Source organism: Homarus americanus, unplaced genomic scaffold, assembly GCF_018991925.1.
Source record: "Homarus americanus isolate GMGI-L3 unplaced genomic scaffold, GMGI_Hamer_2.0 scaffold41366, whole genome shotgun sequence".
Lineage (NCBI taxonomy): Eukaryota > Metazoa > Arthropoda > Malacostraca > Decapoda > Nephropidae > Homarus > Homarus americanus.
In genome coordinates this window covers 2,558,761-2,584,769 of record NW_024723541.1, presented here as the reverse complement: position 1 = coordinate 2,584,769, position 26,009 = coordinate 2,558,761, and the positions used below count along the sequence as shown (strand labels likewise).

General features: G+C 35.1%; 1 protein-coding gene across 3 annotated transcripts in view; it reads right to left on the bottom strand.

Annotated features, from left to right (window-relative positions):
• Positions 1-25,671, bottom strand: part of LOC121863515 (neuroplastin-like) — a 33,567-nt gene extending 7,896 nt beyond the window's left edge. Inside the window, exons 1-7 of one of the 3 annotated variants that reach the window (XM_042362199.1) lie at positions 25,503-25,671; positions 19,397-19,435; positions 5,566-5,671; positions 3,567-3,736; positions 2,721-2,831; positions 1,323-1,505; positions 142-277 (exon numbers count right to left, since the gene is read on the bottom strand). In XM_042362199.1, the coding sequence (XP_042218133.1) occupies positions 142-277; positions 1,323-1,505; positions 2,721-2,831; positions 3,567-3,736; positions 5,566-5,671; positions 19,397-19,435; positions 25,503-25,554 (797 nt within the window). In that variant the 5' untranslated portion in view covers positions 25,555-25,671. Of the gene's footprint in view, positions 1-141; positions 278-1,322; positions 1,506-2,720; positions 2,832-3,566; positions 3,737-5,565; positions 5,672-19,396; positions 19,436-20,119; positions 20,260-25,502 lie in introns of those variants that run through there. The other 2 variants (XM_042362197.1, XM_042362198.1) reach the window with 2 other exon arrangements.
• Positions 25,672-26,009: the final 338 nt, after the last annotated feature.

Here is a 26,009-nt window from a genome sequence, read left to right as displayed (position 1 = left end):
AATAAAAAATGAATAAAAAATAAAAGTACGGCGGGAAAAAAAAGACGTAAATAATAACCACAGCTATAAAGACAAAAAATTAAGCAGTACATTTTCTTACATAAACCATTACACAGAGAATACAAAGAAAATCTAACTCACTGATCATTCCCCTGGTCAGTGTCTGATTCTTCAAATTCAGCCTTGACTCGTCGCTTCTCAAAGATGAAGATGATAATGCCAAGTAGCAGGACTTCTATCACAATGCCAATGAATGGCCAAAGAGCAGCATACACATCTAGAAAGGAGCATCAACTTGCAAATAAAAATTTTCATTCTTTCTCTATTATCTTTACTCACCTTCCATCTTTATGTAGGGTGGATCAAAAGATATAGAAATGAAAGATTGATCCCAAATATGCTTGCCATAGGCTTAGGGTTGAGGAACCCAGGGAAATCTTATTCCCCTGGACAACTCAAGCCCAGAAAAAAAGCCATTTGCGAGTTTGCAATTTCAACGATCTGCAGTAAGCAAATGGTGGCTATGGTGACTAGCTTGCAAGCCTTTTCCAGCAGCACAACGAGTCACCCGCGCAGCATCTCGTGTTGTACTCTTAAAACTTTTTTGTTTTTGTATGAAATGGCCCCTCAAAGACTGCCTAGTGTCAGTGTTAGTGATGCTAGTGGAGTGAAATGTAAAGGCAGAAGTCAGTGATGGCCTTGACAAAGAAAGTTTTATTATTAGATAAGTTAAAAGAGGGGACGAGTGCTGCTGCAGCTGGTCAGTTGTTTGGTATAAGTATACAGTAGTGCACTAAGGTAGTATAAGTTGCTATTCGTGGTTTTGCCTATTTGCGCCAATTCTTGGAACCTATCCCTCGTGAATGGCAAGGGTCTACTGCATATGAAGCTGTAGCTGCTTGATAGGTTTGGAATTAACAAGTCATGAGTGTCACACAGCCCATATGTGACCCACTCAGTTCATGTACAGTTATAAAGTAGGAGACATCACCACTCTTCCCGATGACTTCTTTTGAAAAACCCAAAGATGAAAGTCAGGACTAACTTATACTGTATTCTGTGATTTTGGAATCAATCCCTTATTTATAACCTAGGCTTATCTAAAATGACTTGGGAATAAAAAAAACTGTTAAGAAAAAGAGTAAGACTTAGAATAAAATGTTCAAAGTAACCATTGGAGGAAATATTTTAGCAGCCAGTAAACTAACAGGTAATCAGTGACCCTGTTGTTTGACTATGGTTTAGTTTGGGATATTTTACATATACACATACAGTACACGAATAAAAGGATTTTTAACAAAACAAAGTCAAATCACCCTTACCTTTAACTCTAATAAAGGTAAATCTTTCAAATGTCTTTGACAGAGAATCAATGACACAAGTATAATTGCCACGGTCAGCCCATCCAGCACTGGCGATGATAATCTTGGAATTTGGGACATCATGTTCATTAGGTTCATAAGTAATTCTTGTTTGGTTGATGAGCTCAGTGACTGGCCTATCATCTGGAAAGGTAACCCAATAATGCAAATTAATCATTTTATTAGTTTTAATCATCACCCACCATCTCTGGATGACAATCATTGATCTTACCAATATTCAAGAGTGATCTTGAAACTGTGTCATATAGATTTTTGTTCGTTTTGTTCGGTATACAGTATATATATTTAAACTTTTAGATAAAATAATCAGGTATGTTTTAGTTTTAAAAAAATGGGGTTTCTAAATTTAAATAGAACTGATTTTATAGACTCCGGTCTAAACATTTCTTACATTTTTTTATTATATCGTGTTGAAATATATTGTTTAAGGATCTTTTATTGAACAACCTTGTAGATAATTTATTCCAGATCATTATGTACCAAATTCATCTCTCAAACACAATTAGAACAGATGCTGTGGATAAAAATTTATACACTTTTTCGCTAGCCATAAATATTTTTGCTCGTGACCGCAGCCTAAATGTAATGGGAGACTGTCTGTCCGTGTGAGATGCATAGTTTAGAGTCTCGGAAAACTTTTGCCAATATGTACCCGGAAAATTTTCGGGGATGAGAGATTTTTTCTGGGGATCAAAATATTCGTCTCCATATCCAGAAATCTCTCAATCCCAGAACTGTTCAGCACCAATTATTCCGGCTAATGGGGATATCAATCTATTATGTACTATATTCAAACATAACAATTTCTGTTCAAACTGTTTAGCTTTTACAATTGTTTAATACAGTTACTGAGCATTTCTTTGTGTATATTTGGTCCTTCAGCCCAAGTTCTTATTCTTCTAATGAAATTAGTTATATGCATTATGATTTTTATGTAACAGAGTTTTTGTGGTCCCTAATGCTAGTCAATGAGCTACTCTACTGTAGGAATGTCACACAAGGCTTTCCAAAGATATTACAATTATGCTGTATACTGTACAATGTTACAAGCACAATTATCACATCAATTATCAATTACCTAATTAAACAAAAAAATTAAGCATTTCTAGAAACAACTTTACCAATAACTTCCAATACTCAAGTCATATTTTCATAACGAGAGGTCACAGCCAGCCGATAAAATTTCACAAACTTTAATCAACTCGGCATCACTGAAAAAGAATTCCAAACACATGCATTAAGTGACCTTAATTTATGCTGCTAGTATCCAATCTCCTTTTTATCTGTCCTGCAGGAAGTGCACAGTCAACCCATTAGAATTAGCATGTGCCAACTCACCTTTTTTCCATGTAATATTGGGGTATGGCTTACCCTCCACAGGGCATATTAAGACAATGTCTTTCTCCATGTCTACATTCATAGACTTATCCATCCTCCTGATTTCAAAATCTAGAAAGAAGAGATTTAAATGTCATCTTTAGCCATACTTCACCTGTTGTTCTTACATTCTAAGCAGGGAGAAATATTTTTTCTCACTTTTTAATTTAACAGTGAACACATCAAAAAGTTCTATGATATAATTCTTCAAACTTCAGGAGAATGTTTTTTCTACCTGTATTCAACATACAACACAGTACTTGTACTCATATCCTCACATACAGTAACTAATTATCTCTCTCCATAATGTACTATACTTAATTTTCCCCTTTGAGAGGTCAAGGGGGATAACTTGGCCACTGACCATTTTCACACTGTCAAGTCTCAGATATATATCTGCTCTTATGTAACTAACCTTAATCAAAATTTCAATAAAGTAAGAGAGAGCAACTCTATGCTTTAATTGGGCCTAGAGGAGCTGGTTCATTGCAACAAAACTCTTCTTTTGTGTATTACTCTCACCATGCCTCCAGGTCTAGGCTCAACAGACCCTTGACACTGGTGGGTGGATAACTTATCTGACAGGTAAGAATCCCTTACAGTACTTCCCACTGTAACAGTCAACCTTAAGATGGGAAATATGAAAATAAAAGTCAATATCTCAATCAAGTAGCTATTACAAATTGAGTAGAATTTAGCTGGTTACTGTTCAGAATATTTCTGCCCAAAACTATACTTATTTCCCCAAAGACTGCAATTATTAACATTATCAACAGTTTCATTGATATGAAAAAGTTTCAGACTTACGTATGACTTGGATTGTCTTGAAGAATGGCTTGTCAAGAGGAATTCCAGAATCTGTCTCACATTTATAAATCCCAACATCTTCCCGAACTGGTGAGTTAATTAACAGTGATGAGTTTTCTTGGAAGATCTTTATATGGTCACCACTTTCAAGCTTCTCGTCATCCTTATACCTGAAAAGGAACACTTTGTACGTACATTCTAAACTTGACAACACATTAAAGTTTAGTACACAGTAGTCTTTTGCAAATGCAAGATTCTCACATTTACATTTCACAAATAATTAAGATATTAATTTATACAGTACAGTTATTTTGATAAAACACACAACCCAGCTCTAAGGTATCCCCTGGCTAAAAAGAAATTAAACAATTTTACAATTAGAGTACAGTAACTGAAACTTGTCCAACCTGAAAAAATACCATACTGTATTTACTTATGTGCAAAATGTTTTTGGCATAATGTTGTACAGGCACTGTATATATTTTGAATCCAAACAAACCTAACCCTCTACCCCTCCCCCCCAAGTTAACTTTTGTTTATTCTCAATACTGTACACAAAGATTTCCAAAGGAACACCAAACTACAGTATATTTAATTTTCAAAACAAATTTATGAATTTTCTTAAAACTAACCTTTGACAATACCAAACTCAGTATTTTTTCTATTTTTCACCATCTTATGTCTCAAGGTATATATGAGATAAAACTAGAAATGGCAAATGGGACACTTCTTCCCTGTAAAACATAAGAAATAAGTTAGCTGTAGGCCACTGATGACTGACTGGCCTCGATTCCACTCGCATAATTTTTTTTTTTAAATCATTGAGCTTGATCTCTCTTCACGGACTTCCAAGACTGAAGATATTCTAGACATTGCAATGCAATGATTCATTTTACCGTGAATTCTACACCACATTAATTTAACCCATTTCTGGTTGAAAAATTTGTTTTAAAAATACTGAGAGGAAGAGGCAGGAAGTAACCATAGGCCATCATCCAGGAGGTGCCAATTATCACTTTGTTATTTCTAATATTTCCTGATTGTTCTCTTTTGAGTTTGACCGGGCACAAAATTTAAATGGCCAAGGGTATAAATACATACAAAATCTTGGCTGACATGACTTGCTACAACGTATATACAGTAAAAAACCCATAATTCGTAACCCCCCAGATGGAAAATCACTCATAATGCAAAATGTTTTGTTGTTAAAAAATTTATAGTTGTATTACAATTTTCGTAATATTTGGCAAAATTTTTCATTAAGAGACTTTTTCAAATATATATGACGCACATGTCGCCATGGGATGCAACCGCCGACTGCCCACTCAGTATAAACATGTACTTGTTGGTCATGGTCATATGCTGGTCAGTAATGGAGAGTACATCAACGGTCTACCGCACAAACTTTTTCCCACTTGCTTTTCCATCACTGCCCAGTGTTTGAGCCATTATGTCTGATAACCCTGGACCAAGCACCTAAATTTTTAACATTTAAAGTTGATTGAGGCAGATAATGTATAAGTACCGGTTTCACCCCCCCCCCCTACTCGAGAGATGTCCTTCATATTTCGTAAAATCTCATAATTTTATGAATTGCGGAGGTTTTACTTTATAGGTTAATAATCATAAATGAGATAAGAAGCATCGCCTACATTTACTTTTTAATGGTATACGTATCTCTAGATTGTCTTTCTAACACACCACAAATTTAATCTTATAAATGAAGTTTCCATCTGTATAACCAGTGTATCAATATTCATATCAGTTTTATAAGACTTCATGGTACTGCACCAGGTAGAGAAAAAAACAAAACAAAGTGTAACCATAGATAAACTTTGTCAGCAATATGTTGAAAAATTTACCTTATCATTAATTCTTTCAGTTACTAACACTGATATGGAGAAAAAACAATGTATCTAGTTTTCCATGACAAAACTAAAGTCAGGTGAAGCACTTTTTCCATCCCACCATCATTCTGTATTAACAATATCCCACCTACCATTCAAGTTCAATTGAAGTATTCACCTGGTTGGTCAGATTACACGACAACCTCATGGGATAGCCAACAAATAGCACCTGGACAGATTCCGTGCCCGAGCTGTTGGCTGAAATAAAAATAACAACAATAAATAACAATAATAAGGAGTTACTGTAAAGGATATTCTAATTTTAAAACATTAAAAGATTTATATATACTACTGTACCTAATTAAATAGGACTAGTGTTTACAGTACTATAAATCAAGCTAATACTGTACAATGTTTAATATTTTAACACCTAAACCTATAATGGAAGGCAGATCAAACAGAGACGAGAAAAGAGAGAGAGAGAGAACTAGTTCCTACAGCTTTAAAAGACATTATCGTAAATTCATAAATAATTTACAAGATGTCCACAAAACAATCTTACATATGATGACACACAATGCAACATGTACAGTATGTTTCACATAATAGTACAGTACAGTAGAGTATATAAATAAAATACATAGCTACTGGTATACAGCACAGTGTAACATTACAGAATATAACTAATATGTACATAAAATGATACATATACAGTATATCACATATTAGAACACATATAATTTGTATGATTCTCTTGTGGACAACTTGACTGCACAGTACAGTATTGTTCAACTAAAATAAAAAAGGCAAAACTCACCTTCTTCATGGAGTCACAACAAATTAATGGGGATTATGATAGGGATAACAGTTCAACAGATGGTAATTCTCACCCTCTTCATGCTCTTGTGCTTGTTATAAACCCAGTTTTAAACCAACTAGGGCATTTTTTATTAGAAGCAGGAAAATTTCCTCTTTGCTCAATATCAACTTTGGGCAAGTGATGCAGTAGCTAAAATAAGATGCCTAAATTATTTGCAAATTACCCACTTTTCCCAAATTGGTAGTTATTCTTTACAGTGTTTCTATGGTAACCAGGGAGGGTTGTTAACAAGTGTGAATCTGGAAGGGTTCAAAATACTGTACAGTATCTTAATATTGTACTGAAATAACACTAAGAATTGCATATACTGTATACATAACAACTTCATGGGCCTTCATAAATAATAATAATAATAATAATAATAATAATAATAATAATAATAATAATAATAATAATAATAATAATAATAATAATAATAAAAATAATAATAATTATAATAATAATAATAATAATAATAATAATAATAATAATAATAATAATAATAATAATAAGTATCCTTAACACCTAAATACAGCCAGAAATAAAATACTGTAAGAAAAAAAAATATTGACTGGTATCTCCTTTGAGTGCTGCTGGGTTATACAGTATTCACATATTGTACCAAGTTACATACAATACATGGACAGCGTGTAATTCCAGGTCCCCTCCCACCATGAGGTTAGAGACAATGAGACACAAAACTTAAAAAGAAGTACAATGAAACCTCCATGTTGTTGCATGAAGTCCTATAGCATATCTACCTATGTAGGCCTAGTACTGTACAATGTAAAAAGGGTAAGAAATAACAATAATATACTCTTAGCTAAACTCAACAATCACCTGCTGCAACTTTACCCTAGTTTCCAAGCACAGTACAGTACTCAATAACTACACGTTTATTTTAAATCTTGAGGCCCAAGACATTTGCACAGTGCAGTACTTAATCCTCCTACTCCAATGGTTAAAGAAGCCTTCTCATCCTTCATGAAAAATGTGACTCTGGTTAATCAGAAAATTAAAATGAAATAAGTGGGGGCACATTCACCCACTGTAAATGTTGGCATGTAAAACTGATGTGAGTATAATGGGCTGCTGGCCACACTCAAAATACTGAAGTAATAGTTTAAACTCTGATTAATTTATTAGTACAGTAGTTACAGGGCCAAATTAATGAGGCTTCATTGTAAACAATTTAATTTTGCAACATAAATTAGTGAAAAAGTTTAATAACCACACTGTCAATGAAGTTGGTGTAAACCATCCCCCAAAATTAGGTTCAACAGGAACAATAACTAGTATGGAGTACAGTACCTGTATATATATAAAATTGCCAAATGCTGATGACCAAACTCGGCAAAGATATTCATGATATAAAAAAAAAAGCTATATGCCCCCATATTCTAAGAAATGGGAAAAAAAAAATAAATAAACACAACTGTATTATACTAGAAATACCCCCCCCCCTTTGTTGTTAAAAAAACTGTCCAGAATGCAGAATTAACAAAATGGATGAGGGATCACATGTAGCAGAGTTCTACTATGAATCTTCATGATTATACTGTGCATAGCACAAAATAAAAAAGACTCTTACACAGATACACATTCTTACTTGCAACTGTACATCCATCCAACCAGATATCTATACATCAACACACTCAAGGCCACCCTGCCACACACCTTCCTACGTAAAGTATTACAGTATATTGTACTATACTTTTTATTAAAACAAATTGCTTTCTGATCCTTTTATAGAGACTAAAATTCATGTGATATGTCAATACTGTACAAAGAATGTCCATACCCAGTTGAGATGTCAGACATACAGGTACACTATTAACCTACCTCTCTTGGGGCACCACTTTCAAAGCTACAAAAACCCATATAGGGTACACACAAGAAATTATGAAACAAGGTAATACCCTGTACCTGTATATCACACAGAGTTGATAAAATTGTTAATCCCAATAAAAGAAAAGGGGTGGGGGATAACAACATAAAGCAGGGAGAGCAAAATATACAATGAAAGAAATAATTAAAAGCAAATATGGCTAAGATGAGTAAATATCTTCACATCACTAGCATATTACTGTATTAAATCTTTTGTACCTTCAGCACATACCCAAGTGAAATACTCTTTCCATTATATTAAGAATTACTGTACGTAAATAATAAGACTCTAATGGATAAATACCTGGATGCCTACATTCAGAATAAACATAAAGAACATCAGTGCAGCATAGAAAATAAAAACCGATTGTTTACAGATGAATATCAAAGTAGAAGTGTAATCAGGTGATTGTTATTCTGAAATCTGAGCTCTTCAAACTTGCACAACAGGATACCATTCTCATAAACTAAAAATGTCATCAAAGTACTATATAGTATAAGGCAAGATATCAAGAAGTGAGAAAAGAATACATACACAAATAAACATACCCATGAAACCTAATTCAGTTTTACACATCTTTAAAGAAATAAACAATAGTATTATAAGAACAATGGAAAATATTTTCTAGCATAAATTGCTATTAATCAGCCTTAGCCAGATTGGTCAATGGAGGAGGACAAACAACAATTTCAAGCAGACAATTTTCAACATGCTAAATGCCACCAGCTCAGCCGACATGAAAGTGTGCTCTCTCATTTTTAAGAAATTCAGAATGAAATCTGGCACCCTGTGGATACTTCCTGGAGACCCGACAATTATCTGGGAGACTTAACCAAAAATTACAGGGGTCACCTAATAAACAACAACTATGCAAGTCCAAGCAATAACATGTTAGAAGTAATGTATACTGTAGTTTATTTTATGTGATATATCAATTATAGAAAAGTAAAATTATTATAAAACTGTTGGTGTGTTTCAGATATCTCAGGCTATATGATAGATAAATTTACCCAAAAAACAGCAGGATGTAAGAAGACAATAGGCTGGATTAGTACAAAAGTCATAATGAGACACACACAGAATACAGTACTGCACAAGGTTAGAAGTGTGACAATGACTCCACACAGGAAGTATGCAGTAACTGAATTGTGCTTAAAAGGTATTGTATAAATTCCTCCACTCCTCTACTCAAATTAAAAAAGTAAAAAATCCACTATTAAACAGAAATATAAAGGATTCAAATTTTCACTAACACTCGCTCTAATTACAGTGATATCTCCGTTAGCTAGAACAATTGGTGCAGAACACTTCCGGGAAGGAGAGATATCCAGGTAACAAGACGACTCTCTCAAAGCCTAAAAAAAATCCCCCATCCCCGGAATTTTCCAGGCACCGCAAAAATTTTCTTGGAATTTCTATTAAATGCACCCGATTTTCATCTCTCAAACCATGAAAAAAAATCCCCCATCCCCGAAATTTTCCGGGTAACAGGAAAATTTTCTCGGAATTTTTAATAAAATGCGCCCCCTGGAAAATCGTTCCCAACCCAGAATTTTCCGGAAAATTCCGAGAAAATATAAATTCTGGCTAACAGAGAGTTACGGTTAAGAGGGATTCCGGCTAATGGAGATTTTACTGTACCTGTACTTGACAATAACACCAGGTAGTGTTTAAACTTTTAAATGTTTTGTGCTTATAAGATAGTGTAAGAATTTGCATTAAAGCTACAATGATCAAAGTATGTTAAAAAAAATAAGTCAAGGATATTACCAAAATGTTGTAATACAATTCAAGCGATGCCAACAGGAAATACGAAAGAATGACACTGATATCCCCTTTTATGGCCGAGCCTAGAATTACTGTATGTACATGACTTGTGAATTATAGCCCAAAATCTTGAGGTACAAACCTGGGTTACCCTTAGACACCAATAACTGGGACAATACTATGACTTATTTATGATTCCCTGTAACAACTAAAGGGTATTTAGAAACAACAGTCACCTTCACCTGGGTCAGCCATTTTAGAAAGGTCATGTGAAAATCTGAGTACTGTAGTTTGAGTTGACTTCCAAGCTAGCCAATAAGAGGAGGGAGGGGTGGGAAGTTTCTACTTCCTGGTTTAGCCATAAAATGAGATTCCAGGATTAATCCTTCATTCTTGGCCAACCCTCTTCACTCGGCAACTTATGAATATGAACCAAGCTAGAAAATAAGAAGTGATTTAACTGTTTCAAACTACAAATGTGGTATGCAACCCATTAGGGGAATTAACCCTATAATGTACATAAATATATACGTACAGTATACATATTAGTAGGGAATGAAGTAACCTCACCAAATCCCTCTTAACATCCATGCAGCTTTGCAGTGTATGTTGGACATCAAAGTAATACTGTACAATAGTTACCATCCCAATGATCTAGCACTTCTAAAATAACAAGTGATAATGAGCCCCTTACACAGAACACCAATTCACTTACAAGGATTCCCCAAGTTGGCTTCTGACCTCTTATGAATTGAAGATGGCCTAGAAGAGGATTTTAGCTTGAATTCTTATCTTTCTGAAACCTTAGCTCCAGAGAAGGTTTATATGAATATTCAAGACAAATACTGTACATCTGACAGTACAACATCAAGTTATATGGCACTATCATTACCCACTTAGGAGTAAAGCTATTTAAGGTTATAAAACATGCATGCTCACTGCAATACATACTGTACTACTCTCCACCATAAAAAGAATAAATGGGGGAAACCTCACAAAAGAACCATAAAATACAAAATGGTTTCAAACACAGAAACCAAGCAACCCAACTTGAGTATTGCATTTCTTGACTGCTGTACCTATAAATAATCTCTTGAAAAAATAATAAGCCTGCTTAATGCCATGTAAATAAACACACCACTCCACTACAGTACAGTACCGTACATGGATCAGCCCAATACAGTACACTGTACAGAACTGTACTTTAAATACTACTCATGAATGAGGTAATGCACTCAAGTGTCCCAATTAGGGTATGGGAGATCCAATTCCTAGTGAATAAGTGATTCAAGCCTGACAATTCTTGTATGGGTTACACATATAAATGTAAAGTTCAGTGTTTCCTGACATGGTGATAATTACTTGTTGCTTCTTACTTGTGATGGTGACAGTTGAAAAGTAAGTGTAACTAATTCATGAATTAATGATAGTCCAAGTCTTGTCTAAGATCTAACCCCAGTTTACAGCCAAGGACTCATGGCTACAACTCAAGAGTCCCTTAATGAAGAGTAGTGGGAATATCAACTACTGATCTTTCACATGGTTCCAGTTATCCATAAGAGTCTCCAATGTATGCAAAATTCTCTAAGTCTGTAAATGAATTCAGTGATAACTGTGTCAGCACATAAAAAAAATCATATATTTCACCCACAAAAACTGGTGCTCATCCAGCAATAGAAAAACCTCTCTTTACTAAACACTCCACATAGTGGATGCCTCTACTTAGTGGATGAGTTTTAATCTTTTGAAGAAACAAAAGCACACAAAACTATTCCATCTAAATATCATTGCAGGTAATAAGTTTTCCCTTTATTATGACAAACAGGTGATTGTTTGATTTCTATCCCCCCCACCACTTTAATATGAATTACATGTTGCACAGTCTTGGGGCTCACACTATAAACAAATGGTGTGCAGCATATCAGATCCTGCTATACAGATAAAGCATTGGTAGTATCTGGTACTGCCATTACGTACTTTCTTTATTTGATTTTATAATACTTATGTATTTACTCACTTCAGGTGTCTTAATAGCAAACAAAAATTAAAGTAACTTCAATACTGTATATCAGAAAAATCAAGCTACAATACTCAGAGTGGGATTACAATAAGAAGAGAACAAAGCAAACAAAAAATAACTGGGGAAATTGGGTGTAACTGGGTTTTGCATAGTACAACGAAGATGGTTAATTATTGTAATAGGTTGGCAGCCAGTTATGTTTACCGCAAGCCCTCATCTGCAGCCTTACCACTCAGAACGAAAACAGTGTGAGATCGGGGGATGAAGGACGTGCACTTGTACTGTCCTGCGTGGTACATATGAGCGTTTGCCACTGATAAACGGCTCGTTATAAACCCTTCGGGTCCTGGTTCTTCCGTCATCGAATACCTGGTATTACAAGAGGCAGCAATGAAGGAAGGGAACACTGAAAACTTGTTAAATATTCTGCTCCAACTAAAAATATAAATAAATAAATAAATAAAAAAATAAATAAAATACCGAGTCAGTTCTAAATGCCAATGCATCTAAACACTCGGCATCGTCTACTGCCAGAGAATTTCATATCCTTTGTATATCTTCAAATGATCACTAAAATATCTACCCCAAGGAAATATATTTGTTAAACCCACAATATTAGCATCTAAACATACTCAAAATGACAAGAATTCCATATCAACTTCTCTATAAGCCATTTCCTTTTTTAAGACTAGAGGGTCTGTGGATACTCTCTTGCAAAAATGAAGTTATCATACATTATCAGACTTACTAATACTGCAAACCAAACTTCCTAGTCCATTTTAGAAAATAATAGCCTAAAAACTAACTTAAATGGTCTAAAAATGAGTTACACGTCTTAATGGTTTGAATGTTGTTATTAATTGTTGCAATTTGAGTAAAACATAATAACAAATTGACTCGTAACTACAAATCACAAAAAATATTTACAAAAATAACCTTCAGTCTCATCCAGAATTGCCTAGTGGTATTCTGTAGATTACAACAGATACCTCAGCACATGGCCATAAAGCCACATTCTCATCTTTGAATCTTAAATGACAAAATGGATGACACAAAGCATTCTACAGTATACTGACATAATCTATGAACTTTCTTCAAGAATGCCAAGAGACTCAAGTCTACATTATTATTTGCTCTTTCTACTAAATACTGTAACAGTATTACCAAACTAATGCAGCACACTTCTAATGCACTAATATCAATCCTAAATGATTGGTATGGTTAGCTTCAGCTTAACTAACGTGAATACAGGTACTGAGATGCTACCTCCAGTCTTTATAACAGTGCATAAATTTAGCAAGTGATCAGTCCTTATCATGTTTAAAACAGTACAAATAAAACAATGTGGGAAGACCAGTCCAGAAACCTCTGAAATGAGGCTTTTCTTAAAAAACTTCACAGCACAGTATAAATGAAATGCTAGATAACATAATTTAATAATCACTGTTGACCTGTGTTGTAATAAGATGTTCTTAGGGGAAACTTGATTTAGAAAATAAATTTTGAAAAAAAAAAAAAACATATACATGGGTATAGAAAAGTTCAATGGAGCCAAACAATTTGAAAAGCTAATCCTGTAGCCCAAATATACAAAAAAGAAACCCAACATAATTTAACTGAACTAAACTGGATGATGCTCACAAGCTTGAATGGTCTTTCAGTAGTACATAATAGGTGTAAGTCAATACAGTACAGTACAGTACACCCTGCATATACTCTCTAGCAAAAATTAAGTTATCATTCATTATCAGACCTACTACTACTGCAAACCAAGCTTCCTAGTCCATTTTAGAAAACAATAGCCTAAAAACTAACTTAAATACTGTAGTCTAAAAATGAGTTCCCGCACCTAAGCTCCTCAGTGTTTACTCAACATTCATACTACCCAAGCTCACCTATGCCTCCCCCACCTGGTCTTCCTCACTAAATGCCACACAACATAAACACCTAGAAAAAGTGCAAAAGAGGGCATGCAAGATAATTCTCTCCCCTTCCTAGTCCACATATCAAGAAGAGCTCAACACACTGACCCTCTCGGCTCTCTCTGACCATCACCACGACCTTATCTGCAAATTTGGCGCGAAGCTTCTGCACCATCCTCGAAACTGGCTCCTACTATCACCCGAGATCCCTCGTCCGAGAATTGCTGTTTGACACCACAACCGCATCCAGCCCATACGAGCACGTACTGATCGCTATAAGAACAGTCCAGTTCCAACCATTGTAAAAATTATCAATAACTTGTAATCAAACCGTGTATTCACTACCAGTCAATCTTACCTTTTTGCATTGTCACTATGTTGAAATGCCTTGTAGTATGACCTTCTCCCCACCTAGTCATTATACAGTATATCATATTTGAATTACTTATGTTAGTTGTATATTATTTGTCAATCAAGAGACCCATTCCCCAATTATGTAACTGTATATTTTCAGCCTTCCGGCTGCCATGTTCTTTCAATAAACCGTTAATTATTATTATTATACAGTACAGTACACCCTGCATATACAGCACAGTATACCCTGCATATACAGCACAGTATACCCTTCATATGCAGTACAGTATACCCTACATATACAGTACAGTATACCCTTCATATGCAGTACAGGGGGACATGAAAAAGAGAACAGAAGAGAAGGGCAAGACATTACACCGTCCTGTTTCTATACATTCACTACGTCACTCTCCATACTCTACAGTACTGTACCTGTACTATGCTCACCATCCTTATTACAGTAGGTTGGTGCTACATTAATACTGTATTGTATTTCATATCTAAAGTAATGACGCACCCATTTGCGACAAACAAGGTAAAATGCAAGTACAAACATCTACCCACCAAATATCATGTGCCATTGTTTTACTGTCAGATCAATGGGTCTAGTCCCTCATTATATCTGTTCAAAAATTATATTGTAGCCTAAGATGTAACGGGTATCTGCCTCATATTATGTTTGCATTACTGTTGCTTGGATTGTTCGAACTCATGTGTGGACTAGTTTCTGCAAATGAATTTAGTGATACAGTAATTGTGTCAGCACATACAATATCCACCATATATTTCATGAAAAAAAACTGATACTCATCAAACAACAGTAAAACCGGTCACTCTATACCAAGGGTTCCAAACCTTATTGGCACTGCGCCCCCCTTTGGCCAACCCTGTACCCATGGCGCCCCCCCCCCCCATACCCAATGAGTGAAAATTTTCAACAGTTCCATATGGACATCTACAACTCTAGATAATTATGGGATTAATAATCAAAACTATCAAAGCTCACGTGTTTATGAGAAAATTCAGTATTTCTATGAATAAAAAAACATGAAACTGAGAAACCTAGTGCACTTTTACAGATTAAATAAATTCATGTATATTTTTGCTTACAAAATCAAAATAATACTTCTTTCTGACTAAACATTAAGTATTTGAACGGAAATAATATATTTTCTTATAAATTAACACAGCCAAAATCATGTATTTGTAGAAAAAACCACTATAATTTTCCAAAAAAAATAAACTAATCTATTTGAGAATTATTTTCTAAGGTTTATTTTTTTTAAACAACAAAATTATGTGCAAATCCATTTGCCAGGTTACTAAAACTTAACCCGACATTCGGAATTGCTATTTGGACTTGCCTCCCTGAATGTTAAAAAAAAAATGGCCGGAAGACTTGTCACGAAATGTTCCAATAACAATTCAGATCACTAAATAGTAACCCGAACCAAATCACGTATATTTTGCTTAAAAAAATAAATTACGGCTCGAAGGGCACTTTTTGGGATAATAATAAGTAACCCGAATGTTTAAAAAATGGCCGATAATGAAGACAATATTGCTAATATACAGATACAGTACTGTAGTACCATCAGAAACACTTGCTACAGGTACTGGCAGTACAGTTGGTAATGGTGCTGGCAACATTTGTGAATTGTTAACAGTATCCGAGGATGTGTTGGCAGCAGTAATGAGGTATTTAGCAACGGTGATTCCAACAGTATTGGTAATGGTGGCGGTCAGCAGTCATGGCAAGATGCTGATAATCAGTCATGAAAAAGATGCTGAGCCCATTATTACCAGAAAAATGGTAGTACAGTATTCTCAGTACTTTTTACATAAAGAATAGGCTTAAAAATGAAAGAATAGGCTTGGAGCCTAACTCTGTGAAACTTCAGAGAGGGTAAAGCAGGATTATTCTGAATGCAATGTTTCTTATCTATACATACTGTACTACTGTACAGTACCTTTTCTACCAAATTATATCATAACTCTGATCTCATAATTATGTGGGATTGAGTATGATTGTATAAACTTTGGAAACGATAACAGAATAGGATGGGATTCCCATACCTCATGTTATGGGTTGCAGTCCACTCTTTGACAATGGTTACCTATACAATAATTCTAGTTAATCTTAACATAACTGTAACACTTTGGACCCCTAACCCCCAGTGCCATGGGCAAGTACACTTGATGGGACATTACAGTACTCTGGCTATGGTGTGTTGAGCTAGCCACTGAAAAAAGGAAATTAATAGTAAAAAATTGACTTACAAGAAAAATGAAACTGAGTGACTTACAGAAAGAAATGGATTAGTTCCATTTGCTAATATAGAGAGAAATTGAACTCCTGACTTAAATGAAAGATGGAGTAGTCACCATAGATCAGATAAATCTGGGGAAGGTACTGTACAGTAATGGGGAGAGATCAGAGTAAAGACAAACAATATTATCATCCAGCAAGACCAGTTACATATAAAACAGCAATCTTCCTGATACAGTATAAGATTTTCATAATCAATTACCGTTACAGTATACTGTATTAGTTATACAGTGATCCCTCGATTAACGAACACAATTGATTCCACAGAGTCGGTTGTTAAACGAAAATTTCGTTAACTGAATCTATTATTTCAATGGGAAATTGGGTAATTGGTTCCAACTCACAGAAACAGTATACAGTGGTCCCTCGGTTAACGAGCACAATCCGTTCCAGCATGTTGCTCGTTAACCGAAACCACCATTTTAATGGGTTTTTGGGTAATTGGTTCCAGCTCACCAAAAATTGCCTAAATTCAACAAAAAACGTAGAAAAGTACACTTACTTTGAGGTGTGTATGTAGAAGGCTCCTGGATGATGATGATGGGAATTAGAATGGGGGTGGAGGAGAAGGGAGAAGAGAAGGCATTGGGGTGGAAGAGAAGTCACACCATGGCACCATTTCACCCATAAAATTTTCGTTCACTTGGTGTAATTCAAGATTATTTTCTTTAAATCAACACTGCACTACATTATATATTGTCAATATGTAAAATAAATTTCAAAATGACCAATAATTTGCTTGCAAACACAGAAAAAAGCTGGATGGCGCGCATGAAACTAGTTTCCTTACCTTCAATTATGTTCAATAATTGTTAAAATTTCAAAAAAATTTAATATTAAACTTTTAAAATTATTGAATAGTATAAACTTCTTGATATTTACTAAAATAGTAAGGAATTTAAGCCCTAAAACTGATTACTGTATTGGCGGACTAATACTACAGCTGGTGGACCGCCAAATGCAAGCGAAAACATGTTGAGGTCGGCTCGTAAAAAACTCGTTAATCGAGGGATTGCTCGTTAACCGAAGTTAAGAAACTTATAGAAGGTAACTCGTTAACCGAAATCTCGTCAACCAGGGCATTCATTAACCGAGGGATCACCGTACATACAAAGTACTGTACAAAGGTAATAGAATTAACAAAACATTAAATATAAACTAAATACAGTACTGTACTGTACAGTATACTGTACAATAATTAATAAAAAACAAGAGAATACTGTAGTGTATTTTAACTTACTTTGAGGTGTATATGTCGTATTCCCGGCAGCTTTGTTCACATATCAAACAGCTGATTGTAGAGGCAGTCAATGATGACATGCCATATTCTTTACAGAGTGCATTGGTTCTAATGCCATCTTCATGTTTCATAATAATTTCTGCACTGTATATTATCAATATGTTAACTACCCGGTAAATTTCAGAATGACCAATAATTTTAATATAAAAAATGCAAAAATATTCAAGAGCACAACTTTCTTGATATTTACTCCACTGGAAACAAATGTAAACATAGAACCAAATGCTGTATTGGCGGACAAGCCGATCAGCTGATGCGCACAACAAAGCGTGTTTCTCGTAAAGCTGTCGTTAATCAAAGTTTTTTCCATTAATGGAACCGAAAACCCTTATGGGAGCTAATTTGTTAACCAAAATTTCATTAATTGAACCGTTCGTTAATCGAGGGACCACCGTACTGAAAACATCCATCGGATAAAAGAAAAAATTGTGAACTCAACCTTAAAAGTGGCTGAGTGGATGCAATGTTTGCCCTGTTTCCTAGTTGTTGGTAAGGACTTACTGTACCCCTAGTCTATCCAGCTGTAAATGGGTACCTAACTTTACATTTGGGAAGTGCTGGCCACACTGCCTACTCCCACACCAAAAGCTTAGTACTGTATGCAGTGTATTTTACCCACAATATCCCTAATAGACCAACAGGTCCACGAAACACACTTTCACCTGCCGTATATCTGTTTTCATTTCATTACTTGGAGTCGATGTAATTTGCCTCATTTATTGGAATACTGTACAGCCTTGGTTCCCTTGATCCAAAGTCACTCCTAATCCTCTTTAGGCTTTCTATCTAAGGAATTCATAGATATTCTGCTAAAACTGGCTAAGCATTTAACAAAATATTAGGCTACAAGTCTTTCTAAGCATTTAACAAACATTCTACTAAAACTGATCCTTAGGTAATAGTTCTTTTGTCCACAGAAGCCACTACAGGTACTGTATCTTAATTTTACAACTTACATACCCAGTATTAATGAGTGTATAAAACATTTTTCATACTTCTATTGCATGTATTCGTAGTTTTTTGAGGCAATCCATAAGCAAATTGTCCACTGAGTGTGTAAAGAATCAATCAACCAATTAAATTCTTGGTAGATAAAGGTTTTAGGCACAGGTCACTTTTGGATTGTTATTTTGGACTGGAGCTGAAATAATTTTTTTTTAATACATTACTATTATGAGCTTAATATAATCATTGAGCCTTGCACAGGTAAGGAAGACATCTATTTTATGCATCTATCATCATGTACCCCTCACCCAAGACTGGAAGGAAGCTTATCACCCCCTTATTAAAAAAAATTACACTTTCTAAATATTAGCAAGCCTAAATGCTGTATTTTATACCTCTAATTAGATACTGAGTAGTTTATCCAAAGATGGACTAAAGTCATGGTTTCCCTTACCCCCCCTCCCCAGCTACAACAGGCTTGCCATTGTGCGTCCACTTGAGCTGGTCGAAGAGGGTGAGATTACACAAGACGGAGAACGCCTCTCTCTCGGCTACAAAGGGCTTGCCTTTGTACGTAACATGTGGAGACCAAGACTCACCTTTCGCGTCAGTTTCTGTGCCATCTGTACCACCAACACCTGATGAAAGAGAATTAACTTATTCTTTTTATACTGCACAAAAAAATATTATTACAAAAAGAACCCAAAATTATATAAAGCATTTGAACATTATTTAACTAGACAATATTTCAAGATCATAATAATCAGAGGTATAACCTGAAGAAAAAATTGCAATGGATAATTCAGTATCAAAATAATGTCGTTCAATAAATTTTACAACATATGCTGTGCTAACATAAGAGTCTGTAATACCATTACTGCATAAAATTTTGTTCTGTACAGGTACTTCAATAATCAGTTACACATATGTAAAATTAAAATCACCCAAAAGTCAAATTAAGATAAAGCAAAAGGAGGTGCAAGGTAACAATGTTGCTTCATGCTTCTTCATGCATGGGACAGTATCATTACTACCATTACAAACAAAATTGCTCATAAAAATTCATAACTCACACTCAAACAATGCATAAAAATTATGACAAATTTCAGTTGTATGATGGGGAGGACCAAAGCTTTCACTTGCACAAAAATTATTCTTCTCAATGATTACTGATTGTATATGGACACGCCATGCGGATCTGAATCAATATAGATACAGTATGTGCATTTTCTTATCCAAGGAAGGTTATTTTCACATCATCACCAACTTGTTGCTTCAAAATATAGGACAAATAATGGAGCACGCGCAAGCCTCAGACTCACCCCCCAGAGGGGCTGGGGTACTGGTTGGCAACTCTCTATAGAAAGGAAAGTTTACTTGTCCAGTATCACTTGCTATTATGATGGGGGAGGAGCCCATGTTGTCAATGGTATAGTCTTCTGTCCACAACACCTCCCCCCCAGCTTGCATCCCTCCAAAACCCTGACCTGTGGTGGCCAACATTAAGTTAGCCATTTACCTCTTTTTTTTTTTTTTTTTCCATTTCTTTAGAAAGTCATCAAGGAAATTTAACATTATTGAACCCTTGTCCTTTTTTGTTTACAATGAATTAGAGAGAGAGAGAGATAGATTCCATTTTATGGTTGAGAATAAATGAGTGACCTGGTGAAATTCAGCCTGCCAAGTACCCAAAGGCTTAATGAGCACAAGCCATGGCTTTCAAGGGACTGAAAAACTCATCAAGGATCCATATCTGACTGTACTAAGAGCAGATCACAGAGTATTGCAACACTTCAGGTCACACATAACTCACAGATTAATTTCTGCTATAAGCAGATATAGTCCTGTAATGGTTATTTGTCAACTTACCCCAACAATGCCAACACTCCTTTACTTATTGTATACTGTACTATCTAGTATATATCGTCAGTTCCTTTCATGGACAGTTTTTTTTTAATAGAAGATAAATATTATTCTAGGTTAAGTAAGGGTGTCAATATAGACCAGCAGTTACCGTGAGTAACTAGTGGACTCTTTCACCATGGTCTGGCAAAATGAACCAACTCAACCCTACCTAACCTATTATCTAAAAGAAAAAACTGTTGGTGAGAGGAACCATCAAACCATCCTAAACATAAACGAAAGCCACAATGGCATCAGAGAATGGATCTCCCAGCCACAGATAAGTGTTCAGAACGGAAAACTTTTAAAAATTATATTATGGAAAACATTTTCCTCATCCACATTTTTGTCTTGCCATGAGGTATGAAAGCATTTATCTTCTTTGGAGAAATGCCCTAAAGTTACTGGTTCTAACTAGCAACCTTTTATGGTATTAAGGTGATAGAAAATTTGACTACTTTTAACATCACAGCTTTTGCTGAGGTGTACTATTAAATTAAAACAAACATTAATTGTCAAGAATGACTCAAAAAGGTACTAATAAGTTTGTTTTATTTGGAATTTTCACAAAAACTATTGTTTTAATGTATAACACTGGACAGTAAAAGTCATAACAAAGTACTGTACACGTAACAGAAAAGACCAACCACCCAAACAGCTAGTAAGCTGTTAAGTGATGAAATAGTATAATAATAATAATAATAATAATAATAATAATAATAATAATAATAATAATAATAATAATAATTATTAATTCAAAATACTGTACAATAGCTTCATTACATTTACACTGTTGCCTGTGTTTGAACACTTTATCAGAATAAAAGTTGTTTGTTAACATCTGTTATGAACCATGTGTCAAAAATTGAGACTTCTAAATACTTGTACGTACTCTGTAATGTAAATTTGAAATAAAGTCAATAAACTGCTGCAGAGCATTGCTAGAGAGGATTCAAATATTCTAAAAATAACCATCACAGGCACTGTGATCACTATCATTCACAACATTTATGAACTAATAATATAAGGTGTGTTTAATTTCAATGTGTTAAATTTCTTACTACCTATACTACTGTATTATCAAACTGTGATGTTAACCAACGTCTTCAACCATCCTAACCTAGCCTAATTTAATTATTTTATAATTCTTTTAAATTAAGTAGGTTAAGTTGGGTTTAATTAGTTCATTTTGTCTAGGTTGTCGGGTTTAATTAGTTCATTTTGTCAAAGTGATTCATTCTTTAATCAATTTCTTAAAATGTTGGAATAAAATGCTGATGATACTCAATGACTGTTCACTGGATTTACATTTAATAAAAGTATTGACATACAGATCACCTGAAGAATCGCCATCCAACTAGTTTCACCTAAATATTAGCTACCCTAATGCTAATTGGGGAGGGGGGATTAGGTTAGGTTAGCATTAGGGTGTTTAATCATTAGTGAAAAAAACGGGTGGAGCTGCTTCAGGTGATCCCCTGATTTGTAAAACTGTAGAGTAGTAAGAAGATAAGTAATCACTTTTATTTTCAAATATGTACAGTTCATTATTTATGATGCAAAAGGAAGGTAAATTTTTATGATTACAAATAGCATATGAGCTAGAATAAAGTTATTAAGAATTTCTTATTATTAAGGCAGGAACTGTACCAGTAGGTCATAACATGGCCTCTGCACCTTTCATCTGTTTTTAGGTTTAATTCCTACTTAAATCAGACACCATCACAGATAGTTTGCTTACATTTGCAGGAGTTACAAAGGTGCTCTGGCCTGCTTACCATTAATTTTTTTTATTAGTCATAGCTACTTTTCCCTTTGTTCCCGATTATAATTGTATTCTATGTATTATAACAAAAGTTTTTGTTAAAACTTGGTCATACCTGTAAACCATTATTAATATGCAGTTAATTTGGATATTTATCAATTGAGCATTAAAGAGAATCTAAAAAAAAAAAAAATTAAGTGACGACCCTTTTCTACACCTTTGCTAAAATTAATAAACCAAAAAAAAAAGGTTAATATTTATTAGTTGCCAAGCATGGAACTCTATATTAATTCCTATATACGCTTTGACCTCTATATTGATTTTTATAAAGGGAGATATAGAAAAAAAATATCGATACTTTACTCTTCAGCATTTCTGGCAAGTTTTTGAGAACGAAACCAGAGCTGTTGACATTTTAAGGGCTCATGGTGTTTTCCCTTCTTCAGTCAAGTGTCCAAGGTGAGATTCAGACTCAGTTTCGTGAAGATTGGAATAATTGATATAGCCCCCTGGCTAGGTTAAATCAGGTCCTTCTGGTTTCTCTGGTTAGTAAGTTTCGTTTCATCAGTTTATTGCGTGTTTTTACCCACAATTCCCCTCTACTTCAAAGCCCTGCTTACTTTGTGCAACGTACATTTGGTAAATTTTTACTTTTGGACAACACCGGAATCTTAGGAACTTTATCTTTTATAGTTTAGACAATTCTAAGACACATTCCATCTATGATAGTTCCTTCACAAATGACCTAACCTAACCTCCTACTGGGGAACTCCCCCCCCCCCCCATGGCACATATAGGTTGATTTCATGGGAAATGTCATAGAAAAAAGTGTCTTAGAATTTTCGTAACTACGTATAGTAAAGATAAAATTCCTATGATTCCCACATTGTCAGAAAGTAAAATAATACCTAACATGCTGGTAATTGGAAGGGGGTCAAATCTCCATAACTACTCATTTCCGACAGAGATGAAGGTCAAATTCGTATGAAACAAGATGAAATACACTATAAAAACTTATGGTCATTTATGAGAATACTACTACCACCAGAAGGAGTTGTTTGACTCCATTAATTTTTTTCCACAAATGTTCTTATCATTATACTAAGTACTTTTAAAGAGGTGATAACCTATTTTAATTATAACCATTTTTCCCTCGATCTTCGAACATAAATCAGCTGCAGAGGGCAGGGTATAAAGGATAAGGGAAATTGCGAGGTAAAACAAGGTGAAATACTATTAATATGCACTAAAATGGGTTAATATTGACAAGACACCCACTGACATGTTATTTATTTTTATGTTTATTTTCTTACTACATTTTCATCAGTGAGTTCTGATAATGATAATCATTTCTTGTGCAATACTTTGTCTGTCTTGGCAGTGATGCCGCATCCCAGATGTAAGCAGGCAATCACATTGATGTACAGGGTATTTCAAAACATTCCACTGTGCTCTGCTGGCGCCCTGATCGACGCCTATGCTCAGTGTATGTTTACGAGCTGCTTGGTCCGGGCGGCTGCTCTTATCCACCCAAAACGTAAAATTACACTCTATCAATGTAATTTCTTAGTTTAATGTCGGGGGGGGGGTCCAAAGGGACGGAGCCTCATAGCTAGGAAGCTAGGTTAGGTTAGGTATGTTTCTTTTGGTTAGATTGGTACAGTCTTCTAATAACACTTCTGCCACTTGTTTTTCTTATCATCTAGGTTAGGTTAGGTTTAATTGAGAAATAACCACTTTTTTACACATTTGCACAAACTACGACAGTGTCCACTATAAATCCCAGTGAAATTGCAGCATTTCTAAACTCGTTTTCTTTGAAAAATCAGCGGCGAGTAACTCGTCAATAATTACCCTAAAACATTTGGTTCCCAAACTGGGGGGGTGTGAGATGGGTACAGGGGAGGCATGAAGCCATCTGCCAAAATTTGCTATTATTTTGTTCAAAAAGAATATAATGAAGAATTTCTTTCAGGAGTAACTCTCTCTCTGTTTGAATCTTCCACACATCCGTGCAAAACCAAAGTATAGCAGTCACCCCCTATCCATTGTCTATCATTTCATCTCTCTCTCCTTACGCATCTTGTACATGTCATGGATACCATACTGACTCTCACACTACTCATATCTTTCACAAGGAGTTATCTGATCCTCAACAATACTAAAATATAATTATAATAACAAATAAAATCTAAGTGGATTTCACATACAAAAATATAAGGGGAGTGGGGGGGGGCGTGAGGACTTCGCAAAAAGCAAAAGAAGGCGTCACGTTCAAAGGTTTGGGAACCACTTCCCTAAAATGATGTTCCTACGTGCTTCCTACATGAAGAAATTAATTATTTACCGTAAATAAGCAACCAAAAAATCTGCAGTCACCGCGTGTTGTTTTCTGCCGTTTGTTTACAACCAACCCGCTCGGTCCAGGCGTACTCTCATGTCCACAAAACAAATAAAATTACAGCATGATGCTTCAACAAAATTGCTTTTATTGGTACTATATATCAAAATACAGTAAGTACTTTCTGTTTAATATGGCTGGGGGTTCAGGGGCTTTGGAGCCCCCTGGTTAGGAAGTTAGGTAGGGTTAGGTAGGTTTCTCAAGTTGGTTAGGTCAGGTTCTATTAGGTTTTAGTAAATGTCACCTCTTTTAAAATACATTACCAAACTTATTTTTTCTAGCAATTTCCGTGCATGGCAACTTGTAAATATTTACCAAAAATAAGATTTGCTAGTACTGTACAACAATATGTCATGGCTAGTAGCAAAGTTTCTAACAATTACATCATTCTACTGTATTGCGAAATAATTGACATTTGGTATTTCACATGCATGTAAGATATATATGGTTAAATATAAAAGAAACTACAAAATCAGCATAGAAAGACATATTGTAACCATAGCTAAACTACGACGTCCAGCAAGCAACAAATGTAACAAGAAATATTGATTCTAGTGCACTCATTGCTAGGCCGAGCTAATGACACTCGCTACTTCTCTACTCAGCTATTTGAACCACCACAGTATATCTTACTCACCTAAACATAGACCTACAAGGCCTAGGAATACTAAATTACCAATAGACTTCATTTTGGCTGGGATATACAAGAGAAAACTTAACAATGAACACTTTTCAGGTCGAGGGAGGAGGTTCCCTTTACTTGTGCCACAGATGATGTCGTCTGCTTGAAGGGGGGGGTGGGGTGCCAAGTGTGCCTGACGTCATTTTTCTCGCCTCTCACAGGACACTTTGATGACATTTTCCTTCATATTCATTTTCCTTCATATTCATTTGTAGGTAATCTATCATAATTTACGATTATTCTACCACATACGTGATTCTCAAGTCTTCAACATCTGGCACTAGGTATTACGTCACACTGCTCTATGTCAATGTTTATAGGAGGGAATTTTGAATGATTAACAATCCACAACTCAACTTAAGTCTTCTTTAGATGTGAAGTGCTTCCCCATCTGGAGTACTGTCACCCCGTCTGGTCCCCGAGATATGCTAAGCGGTCCGACTAATTACCCAAATGTACCCA